This window comes from Raphanus sativus, chromosome 5 (genome assembly GCF_000801105.2).
Source record: "Raphanus sativus cultivar WK10039 chromosome 5, ASM80110v3, whole genome shotgun sequence".
NCBI classification, from domain to species: domain Eukaryota; kingdom Viridiplantae; phylum Streptophyta; class Magnoliopsida; order Brassicales; family Brassicaceae; genus Raphanus; species Raphanus sativus.
Window position 1 is genome coordinate 7,701,079 of NC_079515.1, and position 22,871 is coordinate 7,723,949.

The 22,871-nt window shown below is 37.2% G+C and overlaps 5 protein-coding genes across 6 annotated transcripts; 3 read left to right on the forward strand and 2 right to left on the reverse strand.

Annotated features, from left to right (window-relative positions):
• The first annotated feature begins 2,074 nt into the window (after window positions 1–2,074).
• On the forward strand, window positions 2,075–5,924 carry LOC108856786 (histone deacetylase 15). The gene is made up of 18 exons (XM_018630673.2): window positions 2,075–2,214; window positions 2,454–2,604; window positions 2,679–2,870; window positions 2,969–3,071; window positions 3,139–3,203; window positions 3,310–3,385; window positions 3,476–3,540; window positions 3,657–3,712; window positions 3,823–3,946; window positions 4,043–4,168; window positions 4,294–4,344; window positions 4,463–4,531; window positions 4,624–4,732; window positions 4,822–4,901; window positions 5,032–5,114; window positions 5,200–5,245; window positions 5,331–5,508; window positions 5,594–5,924. The coding sequence occupies exons 2-18, from the start codon at window positions 2,497–2,499 to the stop codon at window positions 5,686–5,688; spliced, it is 1,626 nt and encodes a 541-aa protein (XP_018486175.1). The 5' UTR covers window positions 2,075–2,214; window positions 2,454–2,496; the 3' UTR covers window positions 5,689–5,924.
• Window positions 5,925–17,829: 11,905 nt separating this feature from the next.
• Window positions 17,830–18,724, forward strand: LOC108860808 (uncharacterized). 2 transcript variants are annotated; one of them, XM_057010845.1, is made up of 2 exons: window positions 17,872–18,103; window positions 18,155–18,724. In XM_057010845.1, exons 1-2 carry the CDS (start codon window positions 18,029–18,031, stop codon window positions 18,536–18,538), a joined length of 459 nt encoding a protein of 152 aa, XP_056866825.1. In that variant the 5' UTR covers window positions 17,872–18,028; the 3' UTR covers window positions 18,539–18,724. The 2 variants fall into 2 exon arrangements, with proteins under 2 accessions (XP_018490161.1, XP_056866825.1); XM_018634659.2 differs by having other exon boundaries at window positions 17,830–18,724.
• Window positions 18,725–18,789: 65 nt separating this feature from the next.
• LOC108859563 (oleosin G) lies at window positions 18,790–19,642 on the reverse strand. Its single transcript, XM_018633473.2, has one exon. The coding sequence runs from the start codon at window positions 19,640–19,642 to the stop codon at window positions 19,037–19,039; it is 606 nt and encodes a 201-aa protein (XP_018488975.1). The 3' UTR covers window positions 18,790–19,036.
• Window positions 19,643–19,712: 70 nt separating this feature from the next.
• On the reverse strand, window positions 19,713–20,854 carry LOC108859562 (single-stranded DNA-binding protein, mitochondrial). Its single transcript, XM_018633472.2, has 4 exons — window positions 20,540–20,854; window positions 20,232–20,458; window positions 20,020–20,120; window positions 19,713–19,936 (listed from the first exon to the last, which is right to left on the reverse strand). Exons 1-4 carry the CDS (start codon window positions 20,765–20,767, stop codon window positions 19,857–19,859), a joined length of 636 nt encoding a protein of 211 aa, XP_018488974.1. The 5' UTR covers window positions 20,768–20,854; the 3' UTR covers window positions 19,713–19,856.
• A 961-nt stretch (window positions 20,855–21,815) lies between these two features.
• Window positions 21,816–22,712, forward strand: LOC108860631 (early nodulin-like protein 21). Its single transcript, XM_018634496.2, has 2 exons — window positions 21,816–22,091; window positions 22,173–22,712. Exons 1-2 carry the CDS (start codon window positions 21,899–21,901, stop codon window positions 22,544–22,546), a joined length of 567 nt encoding a protein of 188 aa, XP_018489998.1. The 5' UTR covers window positions 21,816–21,898; the 3' UTR covers window positions 22,547–22,712.
• Window positions 22,713–22,871: the final 159 nt, after the last annotated feature.

Sequence of the window (22,871 nt, forward strand, 5' to 3'; positions counted from 1 at the left end):
AACAATCCAAAAAATCGAAATACTCTAATTTTTTTTTATCTAAAGTATTTTAAATTATCCAAATAATCCTAAAGAACCGAATTATCCGAATAATTTTTATCCAAAATATTAAAATTTATCCGAATTATTCGATTTATATCCGAAAATCCTCAAAATTTTGTTTTACCCCGAATTATCCAAAATTAACTGAAAAATCGGAACCGAACCGTAACCGAATTGGAACCAAAAATTTATCGGATATTAGTCGGTTCTTATAATTGGTACATGAAACCGATCCGAAACTGAAAAGAACCAAACCAGACTCGAACCGAATTTCATAGATAACTAAACAGTTCTTATTTCTCTATAACCGAAATACCAAAAACCAAAAAAAATCAAACCGAAAACCGAACGCGCCCAGACCTACACCAGTCAATAGAAAAAGAAACATGCTCCCACCAGTGAGCCACCATATTGGAAATATTAGGTTATATCAGAGGAGGCGGCCATCCAGCTGCTTTGGAAGGCACAAAACATGCGACGCATAGGCTGATAAAGCCAGAAGTTATACATTAATTGTTGTATCATGCTTCGTAGGAAGTTCTTCACAACTATTTTCAGAAAAAAAAAGTTTCACAAGTACGAGGAGCGTCGAATCTAACACCAAAACAAAAAGTTTTGTTTGGTGTAGCCACGTAGAGTTACTCACAAACCAACTCAGTGAGATTTTGTTTGATTTACATTAAAATTAGAAAATGTATGTTATTCAGAATATATTTTAAATAATTCAATGTGAAAATTGAAGTGATTTGTATTATTATATTATTCAAAAATGAAATATGAAACGTAATTTAAACTCTACATATTGTTAAAATTATGACATTAACATGTATTTAAAGTCAACTGTTGTTAAATAGTGAATTTTAGCTATCTTGGTGTGATTCTAAATTTTTTGCTAAGAGTTTTGAAGTCAAAAATATAAAAATTTAAATCTCATGATTTTTTTATAAAACTTGAAATATTTTAGAATAACATATTTTTTTTTGTCAACAAGAATAACATATTTTTCCAGAAAGAAAAAAGGAGATACTATTTGCACAAGGTGTGGAAACCATGAAGAGACAATCAATCATGTATTTTTTGAATGTCCCCTAGCTGTACAAGTATGGGCTCTCTCGAGGATCCCATCAAACCCACTGAATTTTCTGTGTGACTCTTTATTTGCAAATATGGATTATCTATTCTGGCGGGTTCTCCCAGTAGTGGATGACCATCATTTTGTTTGGATATTATGGTATATTTGGAAGACAAGGAATATAATTTTTTTTAGTAATTTGAATATTGATCTACAAGATACACTTAAAGTAGCCGAATCTGAATCCCGACTCTGGGCAGAAACGCAAGCTTCTGTTATTCAGCCGGTAGCCTCATCCCCTGTATTAGTAACACCACAAGTCCAAACTAATACATGTAGATGGTGTTTCTCAGATGGATCATGGAAAGACAAGGATAAGTTCTCGGGTCAAGGGTGGTACAGTACCCTGCCATGATTTGAGGGTTTGATGGGAGCAAGAAACATAAGGGCGAGTCTATCTCCACTGCACGCAGAAATTGAAGCTCTCATTTGGTCAATGGAATGTATAAGGAACTTAAGGCAGTATAATGTTACTTTTGCAACGGATTGCTCGTAATTGGTGAAGATGGTTTCGGAACCAGATGAATGGCCAGCCTTTGCAAACTACCTAGAAGATATAAGAAATCTTAGGAGTAGTTTCAATACTACGGAGATCATTCATGTACCAAAGACGAATAACAAAAAGGCGGACAGTCTAGCACGCAGTGCAAGAAAGCAATCGTCTTACGTCGTTCACATGGATGCGGATCCTCCTGTTTGATTAACAGAGTCAATATGAGTCTGTAATGTTGCTGACAAAAAAAAAGAATAACATATTTTTAATTTCACCCAAAACCATGCAAAGAATTTTTTTTCTTTCTGAATACTAAATTGAATATACTCCAAAACAATAAAACGAGTTATGGGCTGGGGCCTTTTTATTATTGGATCATCATCGTATAGCTCAACAGTACTATTTAGCCCAAATAATCTTACATGTAATAATGACATCGTCCTCTCCTCGTCTTCTCAATCTGCTCCGTTGCGCCACCGTGTTAGCTCGTAAAGTCACGCTCCCGACGCAGCCTCCTTGGTTCATCGCTCTGCCGTGATTTCTTCAGGTATAAAAGAGTTCGCTTTCTCTCCGTAGTGAAATTTAGATTGCTGACTATAAATCAATAATAGGAGATCGATTTTTAAAGATACACAAAGGAAAGTAAGTTAAGATTAGTTTAGGGTTCAGTTGTGTTGACCTAGCTCTTGTATAGTTTTCTTACATTAGGTTCAGTTTTGATTTATCTCTCTCTCCACATTAATTATTAAAAAAAGCTAACTTTTTTTCTCTTCTACTTTGTCCCAGAGAAGATTGCTGGTTAGTAGTTTGAGTGACTAGTGAGGTAACAATGGTTGTAGAAACTCACCTCGAGGATTCAAAGAGGAAACATGAAAACGGTTGTGAAGAAACTCACCTCGATGAGCTTAGCAATGGAGACACTGGGGTTTCATCATCCGTAAGCTTAAACCATTGATTTGCCACTGTCTTTTTTGTTTGATTCATGTGTCTCTGTCAAATGTCTTTATGCAGAAGAGAGCTAGGGTTTCAAGAGGGGAAATGACGTTTCAGGATATCTACGGTGCCGAGACATTGCTGAATGACGAAGATGAGGAGGACGATAGTGATTGGGAGCCTGTGCAGCAGACGACGCCCGTTGAGTTTGTGAAATGGTGTTGCGTTAATTGCACTATGGCGAATCCTGGTGATATGGTCCATTGTTACGTACGTTTTTTTGCTTCCTTTTTCATGTTTGTGAAATGGTGCTCTTATCATTACCAATTGTTTGCTAAAGCATGACTAAAGTTGATTCCTTGATGCAGATATGTGGTGAGCACAAGGAATCTGGCATCCTGAGGCATGGATATTTTGCATCTCCGTTTTTCAAAGACACTGGTCTCACCAAAGTCGAAGATAAATGTGGAGGTTGGTGTTAACTTGTTTAGCCTCATAGCCTTAAGATATGCTCAAGTCTCTTTTATCTTGATCTTAGGAAGCTCATCTGCAACTAGCTCAACAGCTGTTGGTTTCGACGAGAGAATGCTACTACACTCTGAAGTATGTATCTGTTACTGTTTTAGTTTCCTGAGAAATCTGTACGGTTTGTTTATCTCCGGTTTCCATTTTAACGTGTGTTGATGATGATGATGGCATGCTTAATAAGTTCGAAGTGAAGGCACATCCACATCCCGAGAGACCTGACCGTCTTCGAGCTATAGCTGCTAGTCTTGCCACAGCTGGTATAGTGTCGTCCGCTTGTATCTTCCAGTTTTGCCATATTAATACCGTTGAAAGTAATTTTTGTATTCACAACGTTTCAAAACTTGCAGGCGTCTTTCCTGGAAGATGTGTGCCTATTCATGCAAGGGAGATCACGAAAGAAGAGCTCCAGATGGTGAGCAGCTGCTACTTAAATTGTCTTAGAGACATCTCTAACTGCGAGTAGTTCGTTTATTTCATTACTTTTGCAAACAAGTCATTAACTGGTTTATATTTTTTTCAATTTTTAAGGTCCACACTTCAGAGCATGTTGACGCTGTTAATATCACAAGCCAGCTTCTCTACAGGTTTGAATTTACCTGTAACGTTTCAGTCTTCAGTATGCAAACACATACTTGTTTACCTGATTTGTTTGTCTTATTTTTACTCTCACTGCTCATCTTTTTTTTTTTTGCAGCTACTTCACCACTGACACATATGCTAATGAGTATTCAGCACGTGCTGCTAGACTTGCAGCAGGTTTGTGCGCTGATCTAGCTACAGAAATTTACTCTGGCCGTGTGAAAAATGGTTTCGCTTTGGTATGTCAACATTCACCATAATTTTAAAATTTAAAGTCATTTTCTTGAATTTGTAATTACGCCATATAAGCTGTAAGAAATGTTTGATTGAGTCAGGTTAGACCTCCCGGTCACCATGCTGGCATCAAACATGCTATGGGGTTTTGCCTTCACAATAATGCAGCTGTTGCTGCATTAGTAGCACAGGCAGCAGGGGCAAGGAAGGTGCTGATTGTGGACTGGGTAATGTCGCTAAAAACTCAATGCTTGGTGGTTTTGTAGAACCACAAGCTTCTTAGTTCTTGTTCTTTGCATGCAGCATGTGTTTAGGCTAATATGAATATATATTTTTTTTCCATTGTTGTCAGGATGTCCATCATGGAAATGGAACCCAAGAGATATTCGAGCAAAACAAATCTGTAAGCATGCTCCAATTCTATGGATGTCTTCTCATTAATTCTTTTAGTGTTGTTGGATGCAGTAATTATTTTTGTGAGTTGATCTTTCCTAGACTAATTATTGGGAACGATTGTATAGGTACTGTACATTTCCTTGCACAGACATGAAGGGGGAAACTTTTACCCTGGTACTGGAGCTGCTGATGAGGTACATTATCCATGTAGACTTTGCTGACTTAACATATCCATTGTGTGGTGTAACAGAGGAAAAGTTAGTAATATTTTAATAATGTGGTGCAGGTTGGTACAAATGGGGCTGAAGGTTATTGTGTAAATGTTCCATGGAGTTGTGGTGGAGTTGGTGATAGAGACTATATATATGCCTTTCAGCATGTAGTTCTACCCATAGGTTCGTGTTGTGCTATCCCCTTTTGAGTTCGTTTTCAGCTCTAGTCTTTACAAAGATTTGGTTTCTAAATGGAGCCCCTTCCCTTGCAGCTTCTGCATTTTCTCCTGATTTTGTCATCGTATCAGCTGGGTTTGATGCCGCTAGAGGAGACCCGTTAGGCTGCTGTGATGTAAGTTTTATATTCTGAGAGTTTTCATGGACAGGTTCTGTAACCAGTATTCTCATCAGAGGGTGTCGTGTTCAATCGATTGGCCAATTCAATATTGGAATTAAGAGATCGAGTTAACTCTTACTTTCAGGTAACTCCAGCTGGTTATTCTCGAATGACACAGATGTTGGGTGATATCTGCGGTGGGAAAATGCTAGTTATTCTCGAGGGCGGGTACGTGTTTTTGAATAGTCTCTTGTTTTCAACTTTCAAGGGGCAGGTTTTAAAGCTTATTTATCTTGGTCTCATTTATTTGCAGCTACAACCTTCGCTCCATATCTTCTTCTGCTACAGCAGTGATCAAGGTTAGTCTCTATTTTTTCTCAATCTCCATATCTTTCAACATGGGAGACAAACCGTTTATTCATGATCTAGCTTAATCTATAAAAGGTGCTTCTTGGTGAAAATTCTGAGAACGACGACTTACCTATAGCTACCACGCCTTCAAAAGCCGGCTTGGAGACTGTTGTTGATGTAATGAATATCCAAATGAAGTTCTGGCCATCACTTGCTACCGCTTACTCCAAACTACTCTCAGAGTGGGAAACACGTCTTGTCGAAAACAAAAGTGAGTGATCTCGTTCCCATATACAAATACAATAATCTGGTTTTACAGTTTTTCTCCTAATGAAATCTCTCACCTGGTTTTACAGAGAATCAGGTGAAAAGGAAGCTGGTTCGTGTTCCCACTTGGTGGAAATGGGGAAGGAAGAAGTTTATGTTCCGGTTTCTCTCTGCTCGTATATGACTTCAAGCTGAAAACGATGGTAGAACACAATCTTCATGATTCCTCGTACCAATTGTATTCTAACTTAAGACTTTTGGTACTACGAGAATACAATGTAACTTGCAGGTCACTGATCATCTAGATGCCTCGATTCTGTTTAGTATTTCTTTAGCGTCAACAGATAGATTTGTATTTTGTCTGAAGCTTTCTCATAAGAGTTGGAAACTTTGTGAGCTCGTGCTGCTCCTTTTGGATTATCTGAGTATCTAACAAACATCTGCCAATAATAACTGCTTACCCGAGAGATCCACAAATTGAATATTTTTGTTACTTAATAAAGGAAAAAAAATTGTACAGTTGCATACTATTGGGGATATATTGTTGTTATAGATAAACATAAGGTCTTATAGATAAGTCTTGTGTTAATATCAGATAAGTCCTAGTGATCTCAGTATATTCTTTGCGTATGTTAAGGGTTACGGCCGACATTGAGTCTGTATAAATACATTGGCATTGTTAGCCTAATAAAGCATTCACTTTCGGTATCAAAATCTACATAGTATCAGAGCGGAGATCCTAAATCTCTGTGTTTTTTTTATTTAACGTGTGATTCTTCATCTAAAAGAAACACGATATGGCTGACAAGCAAGTTGCTGGATCAGAAGAAAAGAAGGACGAATCTATCGTTAGATCGCCTTACACCTTGTACGGTTCTGATAATCCCGGAGCTGTCATAACCTCTGTTCTTTTGAATGGAGAGAACTATAATGAGTGGTCTTCAGAGATGTTGAATGCACTCCAGGCCAAAAGAAAACTTGGTTTCATCAAGGGTACTTTGAAGAAACCTGATGAAAGTAGCGTCGACTTGGAGAATTGGTTGACGGTTAACTCGATGTTGGTTGGATGGATCCGAGCTTCCATTGAACCTAAAGTGCGTTCCACTGTGACTTACATTACAGACACACATCAGCTATGGGAGGATCTTAAACAACGGTTCTCTGTGAAAAATACTGTTCGTGTTCATCAACTCAAGTCTCAACTCGCATCGTGTAGATAAGAAGGACAAACAGTGTTGGAATATTTTGGGAAGCTTTCCGCTTTGTGGGAAGAACTGCAGATGTATCAACCTGTCCATGTGTGCTCTTGTGGAGCTGCTGTGGCTATGGCCAAAGAAAGAGAACAAGAAAGAATTCACCAGTTCGTTATGGGATTGGATGACTCGCGTTTTGGAAGCATGTGTACTAACATCATTGGTCTCGATCCGTTGCCTTCTCTTGGGGAGATTTACAACAAGATGATAAGGGAGGAACAGAGGCTCTCTGCTACACGTACTCGTGATCAACAGCAGGAAGCAGTCAGGTTTGTTGCTAGACAAAGCCCTTCCTCCTCTTCGCGACGAGAAGACTCCACAGTCAAAACTGATTCTCAAAACAAAACAGAGAATTCTATTTTGAGATCACGAACTCTGTGCTCTCATTGTGGCAAGTCAGGTCACGAGAAGAGAGATTGTTGGCAACTGGTGGGATTCCCAGAATGGTTCACCGAACGCAATGGAGGTCGTGGACAGAATGGAGGATCCAGAGGCAGAGGAGGTCGTGGTGTTTCTGGTGGTCATGGGCAAGCAAACAATGCACACGCAACGAGCTCTAATTCCTCATTCCCGGAGTTCTCAGCTGATCAACTCCGTGCTCTCAGTCAAATGCTTCAAGAAAAGGCCAATGTCGCTTCATCAGATAAGCTCTCTGGTAAGAAATATCTTGGTGATGTAATACTCGACACCGGTGCTTCACATCACATGACCGGTGATCAATCTCTTCTGACGGATATCGTGACTATACCTCCTTGTTCAGTAGCTTTTGCTGATGGGAATAGAACTTCCGCAGTTCAGATGGGTTCATTTCCCTTAACGGACAAGCTTAAGTTGCTTAAAGTGTTATACGTGCCTGATTTAAATTGCACACTTATATCTGTTGCAAAGCTTCTAAAACAAGCAAATTGTTTGGCGCTTTTTACTAACACCATCTGTATTCTGCAGGACCGTTTTTCGAGGACTTTGATTGGAGCCGGTGAGGAGCGTGATGGTGTGTATTACTTTACGGATATTGTCTCAGCGAAGAGTCATCGAGCTACTGGGGAATCAGATCAAGTTTTGTGGCATCGTCGCTTGGGACATCCGTCGTTTTCAGTACTTTCTGATTTGTCGTTTATTTCTTCTAAAACAGTTGGCTCAAGTCCTTGTGACACTTGTTTTCGAGCCAAGCAAACTCGTGAGATTTTTTATGAAAGTTCAAATAAAACAACAGATTGTTTTCAACTTGTTCATATTGATGTTTGGGGTCCGTACCGAATCCCTGCTACTTGTGGAGCTGTTTATTTCTTCACTATCGTAGATGATTATTCAAGAGCTGTGTGGACTTACCTTCTTATAGAAAAATCTGAAGTCCAACACGTTTTCAAGAGATTCATTGCGTATGCGGACAAACAATTCAGTAAACCAGTTCGTATGGTTCGTAGCGATAATGAAACCGAGTTTATGGTGCTCTCTTCATTCTTCAAAGATCACGGCATCGTGCACCAAACATCCTGTGTTGATACTCCTCAACAAAATGGTAGAGTTGAGAGAAAACATCGTCATATTTTAAACGTCTCTCGCTCTCTATTATTTCAGGCTAATCTTCCAGTCAAGTTTTGGGGAGAAGCTATCTTGACAGCAGCCCACCTGATCAATAGGACGCCTACTGCTCTGCATAAGGGTCGCTCACCTTATGAGCTACTTCACGGAGTAAAACCAGACTACAAGTTGTTGAGGGTTTTCAGCTCAGCTTGCTATGCTCACAGAAGGTCTCGAAACAAAGACAAATTTGGCCAACGTAGTAGACTTTGTGTTTTCTTGGGCTATCCTTTTGGTAAGAAAGCTTGGAAGGTTTATGATATCGATCGAGAAGAGTTTATTATCTCTCGGGATGTGATCTTCAAGGAAGATACTTTCCCTTTTGCGGAGCCCAAGCTCACTGCTACTCTCAGAACAAATCCGGTCTCTTACGATGATGATTGGTTGATACCTCCTTCTGACGACAGGGGGAGTACTGCTGCTACTCCTCTAACTGCACCTGCGACAGAACAAGCTCAGCATCATCCCTCAGACTCTTCCGCTGCAACAGAAATTAATACAGAACAAGCTGTAGTCGTTCCTGCTCCATCGCTTCCTGCGACTGATACAACAACTACTACTGGTGTGGACGTTTTGGAAACTGTTCAAGAAACAACGGTTCTTGTTCCAGGCTCGCTACCTCAGCAAGTTGATGCTGCACCTCTCGGTAGAGGTCTTCGTGATAAGACCAAGTCTGTTGCCTTAAAGGATTATTATCTCTATAACGCAGTCTCTGCACCTGAAAGTAATACACATCACGCACCTCCACCGTCTCCTTCATCGTCTTCGTCTCCCGGTCCAGGTACTTCTCGCTATCCTCTGTGTGAGTATATTACTGACAGTCAATTTTCTCCTCTTCATCGTGCTTTTATAGCTTCTGTCACAAGTAACTCAGAGCCAAAGAATCTCAAAGAAGCAATGAAATTGAAAGTGTGGAGAGATGCAGTCGGTAATGAAGTTGTAGCTCTGGAAGGTAATAATACGTGGGACATCACAGTCTTACCTCCTGGAAAAGTTGCAATTGAGTGTATGTGGGTTTTCAAAATTAAATTCAACGCAGACGGAACAATCGAGCGTTACAAGGCACGTCTTGTTGTAAAAGGAAACAAACAGATTGAAGGTGAAGATTTTAAAGAGACTTTTGCTCCTGTAGTCAAGATGACAACAGTGAGGTCTCTGTTACGACTTGTTGCTGCAAATCAATGGGAAGTCTATCAAATGGATGTCCATAATGCATTCCTTCATGGTGATCTCGAAGAAGAGGTATACATGCAGCTTCCTCCTAGTTTTCGTCATTCTCATCCTGGCAAAGTGTGCAAGCTTAAGAAGTCTTTATATGGTTTGAAACAAGCTCCTCGCTGTTGGTTCAAGAACCTATCTGAGTCTTTGCTTCGTTTCAGGTTTGTTCAGTCTTATGAGGATTATTCTCTGTTCTCCTATTCACGTAAAGGGATTGAGCTTCGTGTACTGATCTATGTTGATGATCTTCTTATCTGTGGGAATCACCCTCGAATGCTTCAGAAATTTAAAGAATATCTGAGCAAGTGTTTTGCGATGAAGGACTTAGGCAAGCTCAAATATTTTCTTGGGATTGAAGTAAGCCGAGGACCTGAGGGAATATTCATCTCACAGCGAAAGTATAGTTTGGACATTGTGGCTGACACGGGTAATCTCGGTTCTAAACCTGCTCTCACGCCACTTGAACAAAATCATAAGCTGGCTGAGGCAAAAGGACCTTTACTTGACGATCCAAAGAAATATAGAAGACTCATGGGAAGGCTCATTTATCTTCTCAATACTAGACCTGATTTGTGTTATGCTGTACATCTTCTTGCTCAGTTCATGAAAGCCCCACGGGAGGAGCATTGGCTTGCAGCGCTCAGGGTCGTTCGTTTCCTCAAAGGCACACCAGGACAGGGCATTCTTCTCAAAGCCGATTCTGATGTTACCTTGACTATCTATTGTGATGCAGATTGGGGTTCATGTCCCTTGACTAGACGTTCTTTGAGCGCTTTCGTTGTTATGCTTGGAGGCTCTCCAATTGCGTGGAAGACAAAGAAACAGAAGACTGTTTCGCACTCTTCGGCGGAAGCCGAGTACCGTTCTATGGCTGTTGCACTTCGAGAGACTAAGTGGATTCGTCGTCTACTGAAAGAGTTGGGAGCTGAACAAAAGATGCCTACACGATTTTTCTGTGACAGTAAAGCTGCCATACACATCGCAGCTAATCCAGTTTTCCATGAAAGAACCAAACATATTGAACGGGATTGTCATTCAGTAAGAGATGCAGTCAAAGATGGCACTATTGTTACTCAGCATATTCGAACAGACTCACAGATTGCCGATCTTCTAACTAAAGCACTAGGACGTGTTCCATTTCAGACTTTATTATCCAAGTTGGGTATTGTGAACCCACACTCTCCAATTTGAGGGAGAGTATTGGGGATATATTGTTGTTATAGATAAACATAAGGTCTTATAGATAAGTCTTGTGTTAATATCAGATAAGTCCTAGTGATCTCAGTATATTCTTTGCGTATGTTAAGGGCTACGGCCGACATCGAGTCTGTATAAATACATTGGCATTGTTAGCCTAATAAAGCATTCACTTACGGTATCAAAATCTACACATACCTTTTTATTCTTCTAAACGTCATGAAACCGCTCTCCTATATATTTGTAATAATAATAGTAGCCAGAAAAATCCGCTCTAGGACACTGGTTAAAACTCCTCATCAACGATAAATTTTCCGTGTTTGAAGCCCAGCAGCTGAAAATATTCATTTTTTAACATCCATTTTAGATCTTCCTAGGAAAATTGATCTTATCGATCTCCCAGGTCTGTTACTTGTTTTCTCAAAAGGTCTCTCTAGATCATCAAAGTGACTTATGTTGGTGAAGAAAATTTAATTAAGTTGAGCAGGGAGCTCATCATTGTAAGGTTTTGTTTCTAAAGTTTTCATCATGATTCATCAACTTATAAAAATCCAGACCAATAAGGCCTTGATTGACAAGGGTCTTAATTGTAACAAGAAACATAACACTTTAGTTTTTCTCGACAAGGGTCTTAATTGTAACAAGAAACATAACACTTTAGTTATTCTCAAGTAAATAATAATGGGGCTTCTCACAATGCAGACACCATCAGACCATATTAACTGAGCTGACACCATTTTACCTTCTTTCGGATCATTCCCTGAAACACTAAGCTACAAGGATTCCTTCTCGTGCATTGTGTTCAGGGTCAATATGCTTCTGGAACTACTCTAACTTCGAACTTAGTTCCCGACACCTCTGCTTTGTATGTGGATTCTGCATACCCACGATCTGTCACTGTTCTAGCAAAGCACACTTGGAACAGTTTTGCAGCCACTAGTCAGCACTGATGATACAATAAACATCCAAATAAGCGAAATTATTTTGAATTATAGAGAATATAACAAATAAAACAAATTCAATTTCTCAAATAATCATATAGATACATAGATATCAATTTTTTAAATACAAAAACAAAATCTCCTTTTAGCAACACAGAATCAATAGAAAAAAAAATTAAGCAACAGAAAAGCAATTTTTTTCTTTTGAGCAAAACAAAAGTAAAATCTAAAAAATCAATCATTTAAATACAAAGAGAGCATTTTTTTAATATATAATGTAAACTAATGAGCAACTGATATAAGTGCTTTTCGTTTGGATTTCATAGTGCTGTTACAGCACTGCTGTAGAAGCTAAAATGGTTACTAGAGCTTTTAGTACTAGCGAAGCTGGTTACTAAAACAAGAGATTTCAGAGAGATTTTTTATTTTCTTCTTGTGTCAATTGATATAAGTATCTCGAAAACTAAACATAGAAATAAATTAATCCGGTAACCTAATCAGCATATTTAAGTTAAATATACCTTTGTCCATTGACCTCTCCGAGAACACTTATATGTTGAGTCAACGGTATCCCTAGAATCGAAATAGTAAGCTATGTATTCCTACAAATATGGATTCACAATCAGAATCATAATTTTTTTTTTTGTAAAGTAAAACTATATTGCAACCAAAAAAATTAACAAGATTTCTTGTAAAGAAAGAAAGTGCTAAATATTTGAATAATGAAACCTTATAATCAAAAAGAAACTTCAGGAAAACACTACATACGTGGTTTTCTTCATCACTTCCAAAGGAAGGGGAAATCAACATGAGTTACAAATGGAAATAGAGAAAGGAAGATTAAACTTGCTTTCAACATTTTTTTTCTTTCTATTTTGCGAGTTAAAATGCAACAGTTTTACATATATATTAATGTAAATTATCGTTGATTTTGAATAATTTGTTTCAAAATAACAAGTTAATTCATCATTGATTTATGATATTTTGTTTTTCAGATGGCTACAACAGTCTCACCAAAATCTACATATATTGTACTCCCTTTGTTCTGTTTTAAAAGACGTTTTGAAAAGATTTTTTTTCTATATAATTATCGTTTACCAGAAAATAATGCAAATTATATTGACAAAAGACTATAGTCATCCTATATTTACTCTATTTCCCGTGCTTTAGTGAACAAAATAATCAATTAGTGAAGGATAACAAAAGGTATTGTACTTGATGCATTAATCTCTATGAAAGTTTCTAGGCTTCTAGCTAGATTACTCTTTCTTCTAAGTAAACATCTTCATAACAAAAACTTAAAAGCACTAATAGTTGTTCTTTTATTGCATTTATGTGGATTAATTTCTCTCTTAAAATTGTGATAGGCTAAATAATGAGTGGTAAACATTAACATAAGGTCACTAGATCTCCAATCCTACTTTATTTTCTATTTTATTTTGACGAAAGTTTTACTCCACTTTTACTTAATTTTTGCTTCAAAATCAAAAGATAAATAATGTTACTTCAAGTTTGAAGATGCATTGTTTATATCTTCATTTTAGATGAATTTTTAAAACTAAAAATTAGTCATCAACTTTTGCTTATTACTTTTTGACAAAATAAGTTATATATGTCGATATTATCTTATTAATTTTTTGTCATCATTATCCTATTACTTTCAAAGTTTCAATAATACTTTTATCTAATTAGATGTTTATATTTATTTCTAAGAAATTTTAACTCAGTTAAAAACTCAAAGATAAATAAGCTATCGGACCATCATTTCTAGCGGAGTTAACTGTCGAGATCCCCTTGAACATGGCATGGAAAGCTCTGATCACGATGGGGTTCCTCTCAAATGGCACACCAACGACACCAATGGAGATAGTGATGAGGTCCACGTTTCTGCTATCGCATCATCAAATGCCGAAAGGATGCTGTCAGTTCTACATCCTTGGATATCACAAGCTTTGTAAGCTGCACTCTTGCCCCTGGAACCCCTCCTCTTGCGGTTCCATTACCGAAGAACACTACTTACATGTTTTTCTTCATCATTTCCAAAGGAGGAGGAAGTCAAAATGAACAACAATGGAGATAGGCAAAGGAAGAGGAAAGTTGCTTTGGACATTTTTCTCTAAATTCTCGTTGATTTTGATCACTGATTTGTGATATCTTGTTTACATGTGGCTATAACAACAATCTCACCAAAACCCATATATACTATATTTTCAGATTTCCATAAAAACTCTATTGTTGTCTTGTTGCATTTACATTGTTCATCCCATCATAATGCTTTATTACATGTTTGCTTATGAAAATTGACTACTACCAAACAAACATACCATTTCACATTTTTTTTTGGTAGGAAGATGGGAGAAAACCTCCTAAACTTATTAAAACAAAAAAAAACAAACTACAACTGAACTTGTCGTGGCCGTAATGAGCCATCAACATCTTCTCGCATCAAACTAACAAGTTCTGACGGAACAACATCAAAACAATGAAAACCAAAAGGAAGAAAAATAGCAAGGTTAGCTAACCCATCAGCTAAGCGGTTAGCTAACCCATCAGCTAAGCGGTTAGCCTCCCTATATACGTGAACAAATCGGACTAACCGGTTCTCGTCAAGAAGCCATGGCACAGACTATGAGGACTTAATACAGACTATGGCACAGACTAACCATTTCACATTTCTAGCTACATTAAAGTTCATACTCCATAAGAACTTAATACACTAGTAGTTGTTGTCTCATTGTGCATATATGAGGATTAATTTCTCTCTTATAATTGTGATAGGCTAAACAATGAATTGGAAACATTGATATATTTCGAATATTAATGAGGTCACGAGACACTAAAAAACGAGAGGGTTCAAGAAATATTTGGTGAAGAAATTATACATTTCGAATTGATTTGCAATCATCCCCATATTGACACGTTGACTATGTTCATAAAATATGTAAATTATGATTATGGTCTCAAAAATCTATACACTAAATATTTATTTGCCTTAAACCCGAAAATAAATCGCAAAATTCAAAATTTTGGCATATACTATAATGTTCTCTGTATTTTTTTGGCATATACTGTAATCTACATTTGGACTTGGTTCGGATATTTTTTTCTGTTTTCGGTTTTAAAAATTTAGAAACCGTTGAGTTATTTAAAAAATTTCGTTCGATTTCGATTCAGTTATTTTAGTTTTGGTTTAGTTTGGATAATAAAATAAGTTATCGGTTAATATCCAAAAAAAATTTGGATCAATTCGTTTCTGACTTTTCGGGTAATTTCGGATAATATGGGTGAAAATGTTCCATAATTCAGGGCTTTCAGATTAGGTATGATTAATTCGAATTGTGTAGATATCAATATTGATATAATTTTAAATACTTTGGACAAATACAAAAATATTTGGGTAACTGAAGTTTTTGGGGGGTTTCAGATTTTTCTTTTTAACTCGAAGAAGTTGAGATACATAGTGTCGATAAGAAACCAAAGACAAAGAACATAAACCAAACAAAATAAAACAAAAACATAAACTGAGCCTAAAACCCATATATGTCCACAAATCTATTTCTTCCACCTTTCGAAAAGAATTCGATATTAATGGAGCTGACCTAAAGAACAAATGTCTTGAGCAGTCCCAACCCTGAAGGGAATATCACCAAGCCATATTAGAACCAGCAACATCAGAAACAATCAAGAGGTCAAATCTACACCAACTCCAGCAGCTGCTATCCATGTGAAACTTGCATGACCAAAAACCACCACTAAAACTAAGATACAAGGACAAAAGACTTTGAAACGCTACTTGGGAAAACGTCAAAGAAGACCACCAGCTCTTACACGCGGACACTCGCAAGGCAGCCAAGTGACCTACAGAACAAAGACTGCCCACCTCCTCGCAAGAGAAAAACTGAAGATAAAGTTAACTGCTTCGTCTATAAACCATCTCTCAAAACCACAAAGGTCCAAGATAAGGTCTAGTAGATACCTCCACATCGAACATAAATCACAAAAAACGAACCCAAAAAGCTAACTTAGGACGCGACGAAGTGACTGAAACAACAAGAACCAAACAAAAGCAGTATTCCCACGACTTCAAACTAATATTAATTCACCACACAAGAACATAAGTTTCGGTGACCGAGATGCTAGAAAACCCATCTTTCCTAGAGACACAAAGCCGACGATAGAGATGTAAGAAGAACCATCATTTTCCGGAGACAGAAAGCCGGCGGTAAAGAGCTTTGAGAGCCTCTTTCCCTAGAGTCTTACCCGCTCCCGGTGGTGGTGAGAACCACCAACCACCGGAATAAGAGAAAGAAGACCGACAGCTACTCTTCTAACTAGGGTTTTTTGTCTGACAAAAGTGGCGGTGCTTTATTTTGGGGGGTTTCAGATTATAACTAGTATTTTTAGGATATTTGGTTATTTAGAAACTAAATATAATTGATATATTTAGGTGTACAGCTTTATTTTAAAATTTTGGGCACCCATTTGATTTTTGGTTTAATTCTGGTTTGGTTTCGTTTTTTCGGTTCCAGAGATACAATATATATGTGGTTATTTATGAAATCTGGTTTGATTTAAGTTATTTTGGTTTAATACAGTTTGGTTTTTCGGTTTCGGATAAATATGTCCATGCCTATTTACTTATTTGATTCTGATTAAATTGTATAGCTTTTGTCCGTATAATAGAGGTGTTCAGTCTGGATATTGGTTCATTTTTTTCAATTTGGTTCATAAAAGCTAACATATTGAAACTATATTTACTTTGGTTTGTTTTGGTTTATATACCGTCAATTTTCGGTTTATTCGGTTTTATACTAAAAAAAAAAATTATTTATTTTTTAGAATATTTTATGAATTTTACTTTACATGATTAGATATCAGTTTTTAGATAATATGAAGATATTCCCATTTTTCAATAGATTATTTTTTTTTTCTTTTTCTACTATTTATAATAATTAGAAAACATTTCAAGTTAATAATTATAAAAATATAGAATAAAAATTAGTAATCCATAATATTATAAATAGCTAAATATTAGCACATATTTGTTAACAAAAAGGTAAAAGTTATGTTTTATTTAATTTGATAAAAATGAAACATGACTTTTAACTTAAAATAAATTATTAAATTACTAAAATCAACATTTTAAATATGAAGTTATCAATAAAATTATATATATTCTTATTTATTTTATATAATTTACATATAATGATACTATTATTTTTAATTGATCGATTTATTCTGTTTTAATTGGTTTATATATCAACCATATTTATATACAGTAGGGTTTTAAAAAAATGACATTAATTCGGTACCAAATCCAAACCACTTTTTCTATTTAAGTTTAATTAGTGCATAGTCTAATTAATAAAATCAAATCGGCGGAACTGGCCTGTTCCTATTTTCTCCTTTTTAGATTGTTAATGGCGGAATCAACCTGTTGCAGTGACATTTTTTTTTTTGACTAAAACCTGTTGCAGTGACATCTATACTGATTAATCAGGTAGTTTTGAATTTTCATTTTATATAAAACAAATGCTGACGCATGTTTATTGTATTTTGTAATAAAAATAAACTGTTGCAGATGGAAAAAATATATAGCATACGGGTCAACACATTAATTTGGGTGGGTTTTTCTTCACCTCACTTTAATTGTCTTGATGATATCTAATATACATTGGTCGACGAATCAAAATTGAAAAGAATAATACTCCAATTTACTTCAAAATATAAGAAGTTTTAGAAAATATTTGTTTTTCAAAATTTAATATGTTTTATATTTTAGATTAATTTTAACTATTATAATCAATTATATTTTCTTATTTTAAATTTATAAGTCAAACTAGTTTTTGTAGAGAGAATTTGATGGATGTACATATATTAAAAATAAGGATGAGCTGACGAGTTACATCAATTTTAATATCTTTTTGTCATAAAGATCATCACGAAATGTACCGAGATAAATAATATTCTGCGATGAATGAATTCAAACACGTTAGTATTTTAGATAGAGATCGTTGATGCATGCCTCTCGCATGCTCGTTGTGTATCATTCACACCCAAATAATTCAACCATCGATCTCAATATCTCATATATATATTAAGTTCATTGATATCATAAGAGATCATCACAAAGAATCATGAAAAGGTCAACACAATAAAGTAATGTCAACGCAAAGGCTACCGGATTAGCCAGTAACCTAACATCCTTTTACGTTAAGGGACCTATTTACTTAAACCCGTGGGGTTTATATAATAAAACGTAACTGAAGCCATTTCAGACCAAAAGAGCATCACAACAACATATCATATATTTTGAGTTACAAACCCTTAGAGTATGGAGATATCGAGGAGGGAACATGTTTCATCGGTTCACCAGTGTCTAAGAGTGAGCTTCCACGTCTCTCTAATGGTACGTTGTGCTAAACAGGCAAGCCGAATCTCAAACAAGCTTAAACTCAAGCTACATGGGATTCCGGCACCGTCTTTTTCGATGATGAAAAGACGTCCTAAGGAGCTCTTGACGACTTTAAGCAACAAGGCGAAGACTATGACTGGTCGGAAGAAAAAATCTTACGACGGCTGTGGAGGTACACAAGCAAAGAAGGCCGTGGAGATGGTGATGGAGGAGGAAGAGGAGGAGGAATCTCGCATTTGGCAAAGAAAGGTTTTAATGGGAGACAAATGTGAGCCGTTGTGTTATTCCGGCGTGATCTTCTACGATTGTAGTGGACATCAAGTCAAGGAACTGCCTCCGAGATCGCCATGTGACATTTGGGTGCCGGAACGGCCCAGGCGTTCGTATACCGGGTCGGTGTTAAGTTTGACGGAAGAGGAATTTGACTGATGTTCTGTTTGGTGTGTTATGAGGGTGAGTAGTGATTAAACTCGCTAGAAGTTACGTTAATCCCTTGTGATTTGTAGATGATATCAAATATTTTATGCAGATTATTGTGTAATCCATTTGGTAAACTAATAAGGATCTAGCGAAGAAAACAATACTATATAATAAAAGGCCAAGTTTCCTTATCAACCGTTCATCACTCTCGTTTATTTGAAAATATATTATATAACCCAAAAGCCATTTGATCATTTAAAAGTCTTAAAACAAGTAAATAACTCTCCAACAAAAGTATATACTAATATACATTTCAGGTGACGAACAAAAACAAACACCAAAAATCTTATACTTAACCAGATATATTCATTTATATTATTTATTAACGGAAACAAAATAACAAAAAGTTATAGTAGTATATTACCATGCATGAACCATGTTTATCCTCCATACACCGAACAGGTCCAACTAGCTTTCCCTGAACCAGACTATATCGACCGGTAAAGGCTAAGCACCAGGGGCTGCATCTTTAGCCCTACCGTGGAAATATCCACCGTACTCTCTAGCATAATCTTTGACGTGGGAGGCCGTGTCATAGATCCGACCACGTGCATAATCCATTTGATCCGATCCAACCGGGTGCCTTCCCCGGAAATAGCGGTACGCCCACGATACGACAGCCAACGCTCCAACGAGAAAACCGGCCACCGATAAGAACCCGCCAACACCGATAAAAACCGGGATCCATACCGGACTCGAGATGATGATCAACGGAAGAAACACAACGAAGCCGATACCGACTGCCGTCACGGTTACACCCACGAGGAAGAGGAGGATTCCGCCGGATATGAAGAGAGCGAGGAAACCAAAGAGCTGTGAGGAGGTTGGTGAATGAGATCGGAGAAGGCGGAGAAGAGAAGCGTGAGGGCTGGTTCTTTCGGTGGTGTTGCTGCTACCGTAGATGGGCCAATATTGGTTGTCGCCGCTAGAGAACGTTTCCGCCATTGTAGAGTGACTTGTTGTTATTGTGCGGTGACAGAGAACAGAAATAGGAAAGGGTAGGAAAAAAAAACAAATGGAGGACAAAATTTTCAGCTTTGAGGTGGCCTTCATGCAAACACGTGGAGATTGGTCTCTGTTTTCATGTTTTGTCTTAAATCGAGAATATGGTTTACATCCGGTATTAGAGAAAAATGTATTTGCTGTGTGTTTTGGTTCGGTTTATTCGCCACAAAAAGTAAAAGGACCAATGGCAATAGAACATACCCTCAAGACACAAAAAAAAGAGAAAAACAGTAAAGCTAACAATACCAAATTGTGTGACAAATCAGTAGTAGCCAACGCCTCTAAGCTCAGCAGAACTTGGCTGCTGCATATCACCGGCTTTTCCTAGAAACACAACTCGCCCTGCAGGGAGAAGAAACACAAGATCAAGATATGTACAATCCTCTACATATCTGAGTGATTTTGGAGTTGAGCCAAACTCGTACCGTTTCTACGAATGGCTACTTCTCGAATACGCCGAACCAAACCAGTGACAGGATCACTGAAAATCTTCGTCTCAAGATTACCCTCCAAGTAAACAAGTGTGCTGTGTTGTTGTATAAACAAGACAAGATACGTTATCAATCGACACAAACACGAGCTACCATTTCTCTAACACGAATCTGAGAAGAGAGAACTAACTAACTAACTAACTAACCCGGGCTCAACGTTCTTCAAGACAAGCTCAGCCAAACGCTCAGGGTAAACAGAGACGCGGTGCCACTGCACCTCAGAGCGGTTAGCATACTCTCTCGGGTCTTCGTTGATCAACGGTCTCCTGTTATTCCTCATCCCACCGGTACCTACAGAGAAGAGAGTGACAGTTCTACCGTTCTTGAGCTTCTTCTGCAGAGGAAGCTGCCCCACTTGCCCCACCAATATCGCCTGAAGAAAAAGATCAAAAAACGACAAATAACGAACTCAGCCGGTTGGAACCGTAAGCGATTTTTGGGTTAGGTTAGGTACCTTGAAGACGCCATAGTCAAGGCCGTTCTCGAGTGGACGCTCCTCCATCACGCGTTCTTCTCGATCTTTTGAACCTGAAGCCTTCGTTTCGAAGGGAGACTCGGTGTCCGATAAGTCTGAGATGTTGTTGGTGCTGAATGACATGGAGGCCTGCTGAGAGAGTCTGGGGTTAGAGAGAAGAGATCGATAGAGTCTTCGCGAAAGCGTAGCCATTGATGAATTCGCCATTTTTGGTTCTTCTTCTTCGCTGGAGATTTCGAATCGGACGGATTGTTCTGGGTTTAACGACTTAAACCCTAAACCGATCAAAGTGGTGAGAGCTTGAGAAGGGTAGCTACAACATTTGGGGATAAAGTACCTGAACTATTTTAAAATTAACGATATTTACCAAAACTTTCGAAAATAGAAATGTTAACCCCAAAATTGAAAATTATTAGAGAAATGGTCGACGAGATGAAATTTACTTGTCTTCACCAAAGATACAAGCAACTAGCAAGCCACACACGTATCCTCGAGTATTTTGATTCTAGTTATTAAATACTCCCTCCGTTTCTAATTATATGTCGTTTTGGAGCAAAATTTTTGTTTTCAATGAAAAATTTATTAACTTTTTAATCTAATCTATTTTTCTATTGGTTGAAATCTAATTAAGTGTATTGGTAATGATGTTTTTATCTAGTAAATATACAAAATTAAATGTTTTATTAATCAGTGTGCCGAAGTCTAGAACGACAAATAAATTGAAACGGAGGGAGTTTTGAACGAGTACAAAAGACTCGGTGTTAGTTGTATCAGAAGACGAGTACAAAATATGCAAAATAAATTGAAACGGAGGGAGTTTTGAACGACAACTAATGTGGTTGAAGTTAATTAGTTAATTAGTTAACTAAAAATGTGAATACTTGATTAAAGAGCTAACTAATTGTAAATGGTCTTTATTTTCACCAAATTAGTTTTTTCTTGCATCATTTTCACCACATTAGTTTTTAATAGTTTTCTTTTTGGAAAAACACATTGTCCACATAGTTTTCAAATTTTGTAATTCAAAACAAGAGAAGTAAATATCGCACTAAATCTTATATATTCCTCAACAACTTCGAGTCATGTTGTTTTCCACAAGTTATCGTTTGTTTTCAAAAAAAGAGTAGAATACTACCAAGTCAAAGATGTATCTATTAATGGATCCCTTAAGATGTGGAGAATACTAACAGACCTCCAAGTCCCACCTCTTTTTAAACTCAAAACCTCTAAGCATTCAAAAGCCATAACGACAGAGAGAAAATAAGTAGCCCACTCCTATCTTCTTCTTCTTTTCTTTATCTGTTAGAGCTCTCTTTCATAGCAATCCAAATACACGAAATGAGTCAACTGAATAAGATCGTTCTCCTTACTGTTCTTGTTTCATTTTATATGTTTTCATCATGTGTTTCAAGCACTGAGTTTGAAGTTGGAGGAGATGATGGTTGGATCGTACCACAATCTAACAAGACTCATGGTGATGTGTTTAACCAATGGGCTTCACACAATCGCTTTAAAGTTGACGATACTATCCGTAAGCATTCTCTTTCTGTATGCAATTTTAGTCTTTACAACTATATATACATAATGAACTCTTTTATTGTTTTCGGTGAAGGTTTCAAGTACAACAAAGACTCGGTGTTAGTTGTATCAGAAGACGAGTACAAAATATGCAAAGCTACTAAACCGCAGTTTTATTCGAACAACGAAGACACGGTTTTTAAACTAGACCGTCCCGGTTTGTTTTACTTCATCAGCGGTATCTCGGGCCACTGCGAAAAGGGTCAGAAGATGATCATCAAAGTTATGGAGACTGAGTCTATGCCTGATTCTCCTCCTCCTTCGTCCACTTCTTCTTCTTCTTCTCCTCCATCTCCCCCGGCGTCGGCTCACAAAAAGAGCAATGCCTTGAAAACAACGGTCCATTTCATTAGTTCCTGTTTTGTTGTCTTTGCGATCATGGCTATTTCTGTTTTTGGTTTGGTTTAGTTAAAGCAGATTTTTAGACCGGTTTAGCGTTTTGTTCTCTTCAGGTTCTTCCTTCACCATTAGGCTGCTTCATTCTTAGGCACTCACTCTTCCGAATAAACACATTGATTTATGTTTCAATCAAAATATGTTTTCCCTTTTTCTTGTAGCCCCATTATTTATATGTATCTTTACGGTTATGTGCCTTATTAGTGTTTACTACAATAAACATTTCATTTCAATAAAAAAGCAAAGTACTATAGTTGTTAATGTATTTACACAACTTGGTAGTTACGAAATTGCCATAAAGAAATTAAACAATTCTTATAACAATTGAACTGAAGTA